At 46.6% G+C, this 13,906-nt stretch overlaps 1 protein-coding gene across 15 annotated transcripts in view; it reads right to left on the bottom strand.

The window, feature by feature from the left end:
* The window catches only part of OBSCN (obscurin, cytoskeletal calmodulin and titin-interacting RhoGEF), a 511,999-nt gene that overhangs the window by 44,502 nt on the left and 453,591 nt on the right, over window positions 1–13,906 (bottom strand). For all 15 annotated transcript variants that reach the window (XM_068235137.1, XM_068235143.1, XM_068235140.1 and 12 more), the window contains 2 exons: window positions 11,755–11,955; window positions 769–829 (listed from right to left, as the gene is read on the bottom strand). In XM_068235137.1, coding sequence (XP_068091238.1) covers window positions 769–829; window positions 11,755–11,955 — 262 coding nt within the window. The remainder of the gene's footprint in view (window positions 1–768; window positions 830–11,754; window positions 11,956–13,906) is intronic.

Genomic DNA, 13,906 nt, shown 5'->3' with positions numbered 1-13,906 from the left:
CGGTAATGTTTGCGCAAACAATGATAAAAGTACATAAGTGCTGCCATTCACTTCTGCTTAACCGACGAGTGTCTCGGCTGGGCGAAAAAACGACCCACAATCGCCAGTGTGAACCAGCCCTAAGTCATCAGCAAACAAGAAAATACTCGGGATAATTTTGGCAGTACTTCTCCACCTACTTTTTGGCACTTTTCCAATTGCATAAGTGCTGACAAGTTATTTTAAACAGAAGATGAAAAATGTATCTCCTAGGAGAAAACTTGAATAAATTAGGGCCTGTACACACTGAAAAACGCAAGCAAAATCGCAAGCGCATGTAGTTTTAAAAACGCATCGTATGCATTTTTAAAAATGCATGCGCTTTTGCCTGCGTTTTTGATGCGTTTGCGTTTTTCTTGCTGGTTGGTTAAAGAATCCTTTGTTTTTTTTCTAGTTTACATTTCAACAGGAAGCAGGAAATTGCAGAGTCTACTGGGATACTGACTTCTGAAAAACGTAATGGAATCACATTGCATTACGTTTTTTCATGCGTTTTTCAAGCGCTGCAGCAGGCACTGCGATGGCGTTTTTCTAAAAATGCATCGCACCAGTGTGTACAGGTCATCATGATTTTCATTATTTTTCAAAAGACCTTGCAATTTTAAAAGCGCAGAGCAAGCGCAGCAGTGTGTACAGGCTCTAAGGTGCCTTAGAGTCTGAATGATGACGCCATAGTTCTTTCTAGATGGAACAACTGAACACAGCCGCCGATATGAAAGGTCCACTAACCTCTCTCTCTGTGATGGTGTGTTTCCGGAACAGACGATCCAGTAGCTCCTCTCCGCAGCATCTGGACTCATTTAGAAAAATACTAATAATTTTTCCAGTGGTTCCACACATTGTACCCTTGTGAATTAAACAACTGGATTAATGCATTAAACCCAGGGCAGTTTCTAGGCTAAATTGCACTCAGGGCGAGGGTGTAAAAATTGCACCCCCTTCCCCCCACCCCCTTGGACTCGGGAAACCATACTCTTTAGGGACGGTCACACAGCCACAGGTCACAAGTAGATCTGCCTACTTACTAGTGACCAGCCGCTTATCCAGGAGGAAGCAGGGACCAGGAGAACACCCAGGCGAAGAGAGCCCGGAAAGCCGACTCCTCCATGGGCACCGGGACCTGACAGCCTGCAGTACCGCTACAGGACATCAGGAGTCATCAAGCTGTGGTGACGGGGTGATCACTTGACGTCTGACGCAGGCAGCCCAGGAGGAGTCAAGGAAGGTGATCAATCTGGTAACCTTCTTCTTCTATTTGGCAGCACTGCGCGTCACCAGCTTCCTATCGGTTATGTCCTTCTGCCTGCATCTGTCTGCGCCCAGGGCGGTCGCGCTGCCCGCACTGCTCAAGAAATAGCCCTGATTAAACCCCTCCTCTCCCCACAACAATAAGGCCAGACTTAACACTAGGCACATTAGGCTTATGTCTAGGGGTCAAATCTATTGACGTTGAGATCGTAGAAATCAAACACTATCCAATTAGCTTCCAGTTTGATAGGGATCAGCCTGGAATACTGGGTAGCAGGAAATGTGGGGGTCAGCAGCAGTGGTGCTCAGCAGAGCTCGAATATTCGAGTAGCTCGAATATTCGAGCTCTTTTCCAGCTATTCGAGCTCGGTATTCGAGCTCCGAATAGCTGTAGCTATTCGAATGGGCTATTCGCGTACACTCGAATAGCCCATTCACTATTCGAGCTATTCGAGCAAACGGCGCTATTCGAGCTCGGTACCGAGCTCGAATAGCGTCATAGCCCAGATTGATGTCCTTAGAGCCAATCAGAGGGCTCCCAGGCCCTCTGACGGCAGCCAATCACAGAGGGGGACCCTGGCCAGCCCCTACCCTATAAATAGCGGCCGCCATGTTACGTTTCTCCGTCCTTGCCTGAGACTTGTACAGAGAGAGAGTTGCTCCTTTGTGCTTTGGCTTAGCAAGAGCTTTATTGTGGTCATTTACCTAGCGTTTTTGCTCACATACACCTCCTATACACACCTATATTGTTGTTAGTTAGTTAGACATTGTATTTTAGTTAGTAGCTTTTGTGTTACATAGAGACAGGCCAGCTGCTGCAGGCTTACAGCTTTAGGCCTCAGGGCCTGCCTGTGTGGGCAGCTGTCCTCCTGTCCTCTGTTTATTTCTCTCTATTCTATACCAGTATTTCTGATGTCCTTTACTACTGATTGTATTAGTATTGTAGTTATATACTGTAACTGTACTAGGACACTCACTGTCACTGTTCATAGGCTACTAGCTGCTCCTGCGTGTGTGCACTCACTGTCTGTGTACACACTACACACACTCTATTTCCTTCTGATAACTGATTGATTATTGTAATTGAATATTGTAATTAGTTAGTTGTACTCACTGTTACTACTTACTGTACTAGGAGTCTAGGACACTCAGTCACTGTTCATAGGCTACTAGCTCCTGCGTGTGTGCACTCACTGTCTGTGTACACACTACACACACTCTATTTCCTTCTGATAACTGATTGATTATTGTAATTAGTTAGTTGTACTTACTGTTACTACTTACTATACTAGGAGTCTAGGACACTCAGTCACTGTTCATAGGCTACTAGCTCCTGCGTGTGTGCACTCACTGTCTGTGTACACACTACACACACTCTATTTCCTTCTGATAACTGATTGCTTATTGTAATTAGTTAGTTGTACTTACTGTTACTACTTACTCTTACTGTACTAGGAGTCTAGGACACTCAGTCACTGTTCATAGGCTACTAGCTCCTGCGTGTGTGCACTCACTGTCTGTGTACACACACTACACACACTCTATTTCCTTCTGATAACTGATTGCTTATTGTAATTAGTTAGTTGTACTTACTGTTACTACTTACTCTTACTGTACTAGGAGTCTAGGACACTCAGTCACTGTTCATAGGCTACTAGCTCCTGCGTGTGTGCACTCACTGTCTGTGTACACACTACACACACTCTATTTCCTTCTGATAACTGATTGATTATTGTAATTAGTTAGTTGTACTTACTGTTACTACTTACTCTTACTGTACTAGGAGTCTAGGACACTCAGTCACTGTTCATAGGCTACTAGCTCCTGCGTGTGTGCACTCACTGTTTGTGTACACACACTACACACACTCTATTTCCTTCTGATAACTGATTGATTATTGTAATTAGTTAGTTGTACTTACTGTTACTACTTACTCTTACTGTACTAGGAGTCTAGGACACTCAGTCACTGTTCATAGGCTACTAGCTCCTGCGTGTGTGCACTCACTGTCTGTGTACACACACTACACACACTCTATTTCCTTCTGATAACTGATTGCTTATTGTAATTAGTTAGTTGTACTTACTGTTACTACTTACTCTTACTGTACTAGGAGTCTAGGACACTCAGTCACTGTTCATAGGCTACTAGCTCCTGCGTGTGTGCACTCACTGTCTGTGTACACACACTACACACACTCTATTTCCTTCTGATAACTGATTGATTATTGTAATTAGTTAGTTGTACTTACTGACTGTTACTACTTACTTACTTACTGTACTAGGGACACTCACTCAGTCACTGTTCATAGGCTAGCTCCTGCGCGTGTTTGCGCGTGCGTGCACTCACTGTCTGTAGTGTACACACACTAAATTTACTTGTGATTACTACTGATTATTGTAACTGCTAGTTGTACTTCCTGACTGTTACTACTTACTTACTGTACTAGGGACACTCACTCAGTCACCTCACCCACCAACCCACTCCATTAAAGTACCCCACTTTTCACCCGCCCTTTTAAAAAACTTTTGTCTATACGCCCAAAACATCGAAGATGTCTGGAAGTGGCAGCCAGCGCGGTTTGGGCAAGGGGAAGGGCAGCAAGGGAATCAGGAGGAGAGGGAGCAGCATTGTGGCAAGCCGCGGGCGCGGGCGCGCCACCATGCACAGTTCCGCAGCAGCAGCAGCAGCGTCAGTGGCTAACATTCCTCCCATAGCCACTGGCCGTGGACGCCTTGGGCGCCGCCCAGCAGGAGCATCTGCAACTCACGCTGCAGAGACACAGCAGCAGCAGCGTGTAGCACCTGCTCCGATTTTCCTCCAGCCGGGTCGGAAACGTCCCATTGAGGAAAAGCATGCAGACACTGTGGTGCAACTGATGACGGAGGATGAGCAGCCCGCCATCAGCTCTGCATCCGAGGCCTCCACCCTCACCACCACCCCTGTTCGCAGCAGCCGCCCAGCAGGGCCTGGGGAGGAGGCCAGTTCACCGTCAGTTGGCGACCTGTCATTCAGCAGTCTTTTGACCCCAGGCATCATGAGTCAATTGTCTGCTGTTGTTGGCGATTTTAAGGAGGAGATGCTGATGGGCACTTTGGGGGATGAGGGATTGGACAGCAAGACTGTGGCGACAGTCAAGCAGCCCATCCATGCATCAGGAGAGGAGTTTGGGGGGTCCTCATCCCAGCAGGACATGTTTCAGGAGGGGGAGGATGATGATGACCCGGTGACAGACAGAGACTGGGTGCCACCACCTCCAGGGGATGTCGTCCTCAGCAGCTCTGAGGAGGAGGAGGAGGATGCTCTTGTGGGCCTTGCAAGGAGGCGCATCATTGCAAGCATTGGCAGCAGCAGTAGGCAGGTCCCACAGCCTGCTGGTGTCTCAGGCTCAGCAGCAGCAGCAGCAGCATCTGCCAGTACCACCACCAGCCGCACCCAAGCCCCCCCCCAACCACCACAGGGAGATAGGCAGCAGCGCTTCCATGCCGTAGGGGGATGTTTCTGTCACCAATCTGGCGCTTTTTCACCATGCCCACAGTGTACAGCAAGTACGCCACTTGCAACCACTGTCAGCGGAAGTTGAGCAGAGGTGCAGACCCCTTAAAGTTCTGCACCAGCTCGCTCATCAACCACCTTGCTGCGAAACATTTCCACCAGCATCAGGAGTTCCAGAGGCTGAAGGCTCTGGTGCTGGCAGTGGCACCACACCCATCACTGCACAGCCTTCAGCAGCAGCAGCAACAGCAGCCACCCGCCCTCCTGCTCCTCCAGCAGCACCAGCAGGAGTGCGGAAACGCACTGCTCCTCCCCCCTCTGCAACTCCTGCCGCCGACACTGAGGCCTGTTCTGGCAGCCAGTCCTCAGTGGCCTCCTCCGCTGTGTCTGCTGATTCCCGTGCCAGCAAAAGGCCACGCCAGAGTCCTTCCAGGGGGTGGTTAGGGCTCTGCCTCCCAGCAGCCGTCGCGTGCGGCAGCTGAACGGCTTGCTGGCACGGGCCATGTGCTCCCAACTCCTGCCGTACACGCTCGTGCAGGAGGGGAGCGACATTCGTGCGCTGCTTGCTTGCGCAGCCCCAGACTGGCAGCTCCCCAGCAGACACTTTTTCTCCCGCAAGGCCATTCCTGCACTGCACCGCTTTGTGATGGCCAATGTGGAGCGAGGGCTGGAGCACGCGGTTGGTGAAAGGGTCCACGTCACCATGGACTCCTGGAGCAGCCGCTTCAGGACAGGCCGCTACCTGTCCTTCACTGTCCACTGGGTCAGCTTGGTGGAAGGGGGTGAGGATGGGAGAGCAGCAGCGGGCACAGCAGCAGCAGCAACACAGTGGGTGGTGCCACCCCGCAGGGTCAGGGGAACTGCAGCAGGTTCCTCCGATCCTCTGCCATCCTCCGGCACACCTGGCCAAACCCCCCGCCTCAGCAGCAGCGTGAAGGCCCGCCACTGCCAAGCGCTGCTGCACTTGGTCAGCCTTGGGAAGACCAAGCTGACGGCAACCCATGTGTTGGCCAAACTCCAGGAGCAGGAGAGGATTTGGCTGACCCCCAGAGGCCTCAGAGTCGGAGAGGTGGTGGCCGACAATGGGGCCAATCTGGTTGCCGCAATAGACAGGGGAAACCTGACCCACATCCCCTGTCTTGCCCACGTGCTGAACCTGGTGGTGCAGAAGTTCTTGCGCACCTACCAGGGGATGGGCGAACTGCTGGAAACGGCAAGGAACGTTGTGCGTCACTTCCGGCGCTCGGCTGCAGCCTGTGCGAGCCTGGAAGACGTGCAAAAGGAGCTGGATCTGCCACGCCATCGGCTGATCCTTGACGTTCCGACTCGCTGGAACTCCACCCTGGCGATGTTGGAGCGTCTGGTTGAACAGAAGCGCGCTGTCAAACAGTACCTTGCCCTGGCCACTGTTTCCGCCGCTCAGAGAAGGGACAAGACCAGCAACATCCCGTCCATCGTCCCCGATGATGACTGGAGGCACATGCAGCAGGTGTGCTTAGTGCTTGCTCCCTTTCTGCAGGCCACTAACATGGTGAGCAGGGACCATGCTATGGTCTGCGAGTGGGTGCCCCTGGTTTGTCTGCTGAACAGGGCCCTCGATGCTTTGCTGGAACAGGGAGCGGCAGCCTTGGACCAGCAGGAGCGGCAAGCAGCTGCACAGTCCACCTCTGAGGGGGAGGAGGAGGAGGACTTGGTGGAGGTCCCTGACCTTGCTGCTGATGAGGGGGAGCAGCACAGTGCAGCTGAGTTGGTGCGGGGGTGGAGAGAGGATGAGGCTGACGAGGCAGAGGAGGAGGATGAGGACAGCAGCACTGCCGTCGATGTGCCAGCAGACGTGGCCCGCCTCTTCCCAATGGCAGCGCACATGCTGACGTGCCTGCGCAGAGACCCCAGGGTGATCCAGATGAAGCAGAGGGAGGACATCTGGATCAGCATGATGTTGGACCCACGCCTCAAGGGGAAGTTGAGCCAGTTCCTGCCGCCTGCAGGAGGAGACCCAGCGCAACAAATAAGGAGCTTGCAGCAGGCCCTTGTTGAGCGCTTGGAGGAAGCCTTCCCCCAGCCTTCCACCCCCACTGTCCAGCAGCCAGCACAGAGGCAGCAGCAGGTGCCTGCATCCAGCAGCAAGCGCCCCACAGACCTGCTGTCTCTCAGCCACGAGCTCTACAGGACTGTAGAGGCTCCGGCAGCAGTGACTAGAGAGGAGGTGCATGCAGCAGCATCCTCCACCGGTCACAGCCAGCGCCTGACCCGCATGGTGGCTGACTACATGGGGTCCTACAGCGGGCTTGACAGCGATGCCCCTGTTGATCCCATGGAGTATTGGGTCAAGCGCCTGGAGATCTGGAGCGAGCTGGCGCAGTACGCCCTGGAAGTGCTGTCCTGCCCCCCTTCCAGCGTGCTGTCCGAGCGCTGCTTCAGTGCAGCTGGTGGTGTGGTCACCGAGAAACGCTCATGTCTGTCTCACAAGTCTGTGGACAGACTGACGTTTCTCAAGATGAACCAGGCGTGGGTGGAAGGCGAGTTCCTGGCCCCTGTTGTCGGCGAGAGGGGGACATGAACTGGCTAAGAACCATCGTTAATGTGCCTTACCACCCTTTACCACCTCCTGGCTCCTGCTCACTAAGCCAGCCTGGTTTACTTTGACTATTACGTCGCCTGCAGCCACACATTTTACACCTACAGTGGGCTGCTGTGTACTGCCCTTCTGCTGTCTGTCTGTGTTTCCCACTGCCAGGGTACACAGATTTACCTTCTGCTGCCACTCTGCCACCAGCTATTACGTCAAACAATAGCTATATATCTGTGTAATTTGTTTTACAAACAAAACCAAAAAACCATAAAAAAAAAAAAAAAAGGTTTAATTTTTCTGAGGTGCCCGGGTTGAAAACTGTGTTGTCCCAGTTGTGTATTGGACACGATGTGGGCTGCACGACCGCTGTCTGGGACCTCCTGTTGTGTTCATTTACGGCCTGGTATCACCGCTAGGTACCAGGGCTATTATGTCACGCTGCCTGCCTGCTGCCACACTCACACTACTCCTCCATTCCTCCTGCTGATGCTAATGTCTGTCTGTGTTTCCCAACGCCAGGGTACACAGATTTACCTTCTGCTGCCACTCTGCCACCAGCTATTACGTCAAAAAATAGCTATATCTGTCTGTGTAATTTGTTGTAAAAACAAAACTACAAAACCATAAAAAAAAAAAAAGGTTTAATTTTTCTGAGGTGCCCGGGTTGAAAACTGTGTTGTCCCAGTTGTGTATTGGACACAATGTGGGCTGCACGACCGCTGTCTGGGACCTCCTGCCTGCTGTGTTTATTTACAGCCCTGGTATCACCGCTAGGTACCAGGGCTATTATGTCACGCTGCCTGCCTGCTGCCACACTCACACTACTCCTCCATTCCTCCTGCTGATGCTGCTGTCTGTCTGTTTCCCAACGCCAGGGTACACAGATTTACCTTCTGCTGCCACTCTGCCACCAGCTATTACGTCAAACAATAGCTGCTCACATTACTCCTCCATTCCTCCTGCTGCTGCTGCTGCTGTCTGTCTGTCTGTGTTTCCCAACGCCAGGGTACACAGATTTACCTTCTGCTGCCACTCTGCCACCAGCTATTACGTCAAAAAATAGCTATATCTGTCTGTGTAATTTGTTGTAAAAACAAAACTACAAAACCATAAAAAAAAAAAAAAGGTTTAATTTTTCTGAGGTGCCCGGGTTGAAAACTGTGTTGTCCCAGTTGTGTATTGGACACAATGTGGGCTGCACGACCGCTGTCTGGGACCTCCTGCCTGCTGTGTTTATTTACAGCCCTGGTATCACCGCTAGGTACCAGGGCTATTATGTCACGCTGCCTGCCTGCTGCCACACTCACACTACTCCTCCATTCCTCCTGCTGATGCTGCTGTCTGTCTGTGTTTCCCAACGCCAGGGTACACAGATTTACCTTCTGCTGCCACTCTGCCACCAGCTATTACGTCAAACAATAGCTGCTCACATTACTCCTCCATTCCTCCTGCTACTGCTGCTGCTGTCTGTCTGTCTGTGTTTCCCAACGCCAGGGTACACAGATTTACCTTCTGCTGCCACTCTGCCACCAGCTATTACGTCAAAAAATAGCTATATCTGTCTGTGTAATTTGTTGTAAAAACAAAACTACAAAACCATTAAAAAAAAAAAAAAAAGGTTTAATTTTTCTGAGGTGCCCGGGTTGAAAACTGTGTTGTCCCAGTTGTGTATTGGACACAATGTGGGCTGCACGACCGCTGTCTGGGACCTCCTGCCTGCTGTGTTTATTTACAGCCCTGGTATCACCGCTAGGTACCAGGGCTATTATGTCACGCTGCCTGCCTCATTGACTGCCTGCTGCCACACACTCATCCTCCTCCTCCTGCTGCTGAATTTACCTCCTGCTGTCTGTGTGTTTCCACTGCCAGGGAGCACATACAATGGCGCTTCCAACATGCGTGCGCCACCAGCTATTTGTTACGCTCAAAAATAGCTGCATTTCTTTAAAAAAAAAATTTGAAAAGAGAAATAAGTGAAGAAGAAGACGATATAGAAGAAGATGAAGAAGATGAAGAAGAAGAAGATGAAGAAGAAGAAGATGAAGAAGAAGAAGAAGAAGAAGAAGAAGAAGAAGAAGAAGAAGAAGAAGAAGAAGAAGAAGAAGAAGAAGAAGATGAAGAAGAAGAAGAAGAAGAAGGAGAAGAAGAAGAAGATGAAGAAGAAGAAGATGAAGAAGATGAAGAAGATGAAGAAGAAGAAGAAGAAGAAGATGAAGAAGAAGAAGATGAAGAAGAAGAAGATGAAGAAGAAGAAGATGAAGATGATGAAGAAGAAGAAGATGAAGAAGAAGATGAAGATGATGAAGAAGATGAAGAAGATGAAGAAGATGAAGATGAAGAAGATGAAGAAGATGAAGAAGAAGAAGAAGATGAAGAAGAAGAAGATGAAGAAGAAGATGAAGAAGATGATGAAGAAGAAGAAGAAGATGAAGATCAAGAAGATGAAGAAAATGAAGAAGAAGAAGATGAAGATGATGAAGAAGAAGAAGATGAAGAAGAAGATGAAGATGATGAAGAAGAAGAAGATGAAGAAGATGAAGATGAAGAAGATGAAGAAGATGAAGAAGAAGAAGATGATGAAGAAGAAGAAGAAGAAGAAGATGAAGAAGATGAAGAAGAAGAAGAAGATGAAGATGAAGAAGATGAAGAAGAAGAAGAAGAAGATGAAGAAGATGAAGAAGAAGAAGAAGAAGATGAAGAAGAAGATGAAGAAGATGAAGAAAAAGAAGATGATGAAGAAGAAGATGATGATGAAGAAGATGAAGAAGAAGAAGACAATATAAAAGAAGAAGAAGATATAGAAGAAGATATAGAAGAAGAAGATATAGAAGAAGAAGATATAGAAGAAGAAGAAGAAGAAGAAGAAGCTATAGAAGATAAAGAAGAAGAAGAAGAAGTATATACAGTACTGAACAAATTTCTGGACACAACTTCTCTTTTCAACTTTTTTTTTTTAAAGGAACATCCCCACATAATCACTTGCTGTTGTTACTTGGAAAAAAAGAGGTTTCTTGCATCATTCACCCTCAAAACAAGTGTTGGAAGCTATTTAAGGCCATTTCGAATAGTCAGCTCGAATAATGAGCTCGAATACCGACTCGAATAGTGAGCTCGAATTCCGAGGTCGAATCGAATAGTAAAAATTATTCGACTCGAATATTCGACTGATCTCGAATAATTTACTATTCGAATTCGACCTAACTCGAATTTTGAAAAGGGGTATTTGAGCACCACTAGTCTGCAGCAAATGGACACTTTGGGCACCCCAATGGTGCTAATGCAGATATCGTTAATACGGCGCCCAAAGCAGAAATTTGGGTGCCCGAAAAATATTGTTTTCAACATAAGAACATTAAAGTTTTTGAAATATGTTATCGCCTTGAAACTTGCAACATTGTAGTTTTTGAAATTATTTATTTGTACGTACAAATTTCCCGTTATCAAATATTTTATCGTTTGTATGTACACATTTTATGTTTGTAAGGGTGTTTGTGTTAGGGGAACAGTTAGGGTTAGGCATCAGGAAGGGTGTTTGTGCAGGGAGAGGGAAGTAAGGCATCATTGGGGGTATCATAGGGTTAGGCACCACCAGAGGGATTTTAGTGTTAGGCACCTGTGGGGGGGGGAGGTCTTAGGGTTAGGCGCCACCAGGGCGGTCTCAGGGTTATGCATCAGTAGTGGAGGGTTCTGTGTGACAGTTGGGTTAGGTTAAAGAGGAACTCCAGCCTAAACAAACATACTGTCATTAAGTTACATTAGTTATGTTAATTAAAATAGATAGGTAATATAATCTCATAATCTCTTACCCACCCTGTTTTAAAAGAACAGGCAAATGTTTGATTTCATGATGGCAGCCATCTTTTTGGTTCAAAGGAGGTGACAGGGAGCATGTGACACAGTTTCAACTGTCCTGTGTCCTGAGCACCACTCCCAGTTTCTAGGCAACGTGAATAACAACATAGGAAATCACATCATGCACAGCATCAGGGAAAAAAAGCCCAGGCTTTTTTTTCTTTGATGAGTGGAGCTTAGGTAAAAATGCAGCTAAAAATGATGCTTTGGTAAGAAAATCAAAGTTCTGATGCTGTGAAACTGTTAAAGAAACACCAAGCCTTTTCAGTTCTGCTGAGTAGATTTTTAGTCCGGAGGTTCACTTTAAGCTGTAGTACAATATATGTAGGATTTTCTACTATTTTATAATTGTTATAATTTTCATTCAGCAAAATTGTTACAATAATATACATCATCTACACTTTAAAAATGAAGAATATCAGTAGATATGAACAATATTTATAGGAACGATATTTTTATAAATGAAACTTAGTGCCCATTTTTCCTGGCGCCCCTTTTTCATGCACACAAAACACAGAGGTCTTATTGTCCCAACAGATAAAGGATACATTTCCAAAATGAGGATTAAAGTTTTCTTTGTTTCAAAGGCATCTAGCAGCACAGCGACGCGGTCATGTGACACTTCCGATAGGATATCCCGCTCTCGATAGGCCTGCTGCCTCGTCTTGCTCCGCAGTGGAATAAATTTGGCGGCACACGTGGCCCCGTTTCCTTTGTGCACAACTCGTTTCACAAAACCGAACGATCCTCTGAAAACGAAACAGAAAAAAATGTGACGTTGGTCTACTGTAGCATCGGACACAGCAGCACATAGTCATATCTGTAAACTGATTATAAGAAAATCAGCTATACAGGCATGCTCATTTCACACATGTTTAACTTACAGCCATTTACTGTAGTATAAAATTACAGATGTTTCCACTTTTAATCAGAATTTACAAAGCTCACAACTGTCCCTCTTTTGGAGGGACAGTCCCTCTTTGGGAACCCTGTCCCCTGTCCCTCTTTCCTCCTCATTTGTCCCTCTTTCAGGACTGATGTACAGATCTGTGTAAATATATGTATTTTTCTACTGAAAATGTGTTTAACCATTTCAGTCCGCAGGGATTTTCCACCTTATGCATCAGAGCAATTTTCACCTCTCATTCATTCGCTAATAACTTTATCACTACTTATCACAATTTATTGATCTACATCTTGTTTTTTCCGCCACTAATGAGGCTTTCTTTGGGTGGTACATTTGGCTAAGAATTATTTTATTATAAATGCATTTTAACAGGATTAACGAGAAAAAAAAATGGAAAAAATTCATTATTTCTCAGTTTTCGGCCATTATAGCTTTAAAATAATCCACGCTACCATAATTAAAACCTATGTATTTTATTTGCCCGTTTGTCTCGGTTATTATACCATTTAAATTTTGTCCCTATCACAATGTATGGCGCCAATATTTTATTTGTAAATAAAGGTGCATTGTTTCCGTTTTGCATCCATCACTATTTACAAGATTATAATTTTAAAAATGTTCGTAGTATACCCCCTTCAAATGCATATTTAAAAAGATCAGACCCTTAATTATTTATGTCTTTTTTTTTTATTGTAATTTGTTTTCTATTAAAAATTTTATTTGGGTAATATTTTGGTGTGGGACATAAACAGTTAATTTTTAATGTTGTTTTATGTGTAAATTGTAATGTAAAAAAAATGTAGATGTAGTCTTACTATTTGGCCACAAGATGGCCACCTTCATTTTTGTTTTCCCTCCTTGTGCTTCTCGCTAAGCGGAAGTACAAGGGGGATGCGGAAAATTTCCCGGGCAGAAAAACTGAAGCCTCTTGTGAGAGCGCTCCGGTTTTTCTGCGGGGGACACGGATCGGTGATCGGGAACCATTTTCCCGTTCACTTATCCCAGGGCTACCGGGGGACAGCACGGGCACGGGGGCGTGCCTGCGATCACGCGCTGAAGCGCGGCACAGCAGCAGAGCAGTCGCCCGGACGTGAGCTTCGGCAAAAATGGTTAAAGGACAACCGAGGTGACATGTGACATAATGAGATAGACATGTGTATGTACAGTGCATAGCACACAAATAACTGTGCTGTGTTCCTTTTTTTCTTTCTTTGCTCGAAAGATTTAAACATCAGGTATGCAAGTGATAGTTTCTGTCCTGGTCGGGACTGGGTCAGACCATAGCATAACACTCACTGATAAGGAATTACAGCCATAAAACACTTTCCTGACAGTAAGTTGCTTCTGAGAGCAGGAAAGAAATAAGAATCAATAATTCATATATTTTAGCTCTGGCATACTATTATGCATGTTTGGGTGAGCATAGAAAAAGAAACAATAAAAACTTAAAAAACAGATTTAAATATAAATTAAAACTGTGGGATATCTAAAAAAGTCATTTTTAGGAGAAGGAGGATAGATACAATTGTTTATCTCATCAGTTTATTATCACCTCAGATGTCCTTTAATTCACTCTAAACTTTACGCCCATCCTTAAAATTGATATATTTCTTATTTTCAAGTGTTACTATGAAGGAAAATGGACCAGGATAGAAAGGACCAGTGTGGTTTGAATTATAAAATAACATTTTTCATATGAAATTTTTATGCTAGGCGTCACTAGGGGTGTGTTGGGGGCGTGATCAGGGGTGTGACTGGTGACATGATCAGGGGTGTGACAGGGGGGACGTGAT

The sequence above is a fragment of the Hyperolius riggenbachi genome, chromosome 5 (assembly GCF_040937935.1).
Source record: "Hyperolius riggenbachi isolate aHypRig1 chromosome 5, aHypRig1.pri, whole genome shotgun sequence".
Taxonomy (NCBI): domain Eukaryota; kingdom Metazoa; phylum Chordata; class Amphibia; order Anura; family Hyperoliidae; genus Hyperolius; species Hyperolius riggenbachi.
This window is presented reverse-complemented; position numbering and strand designations above follow the sequence as displayed.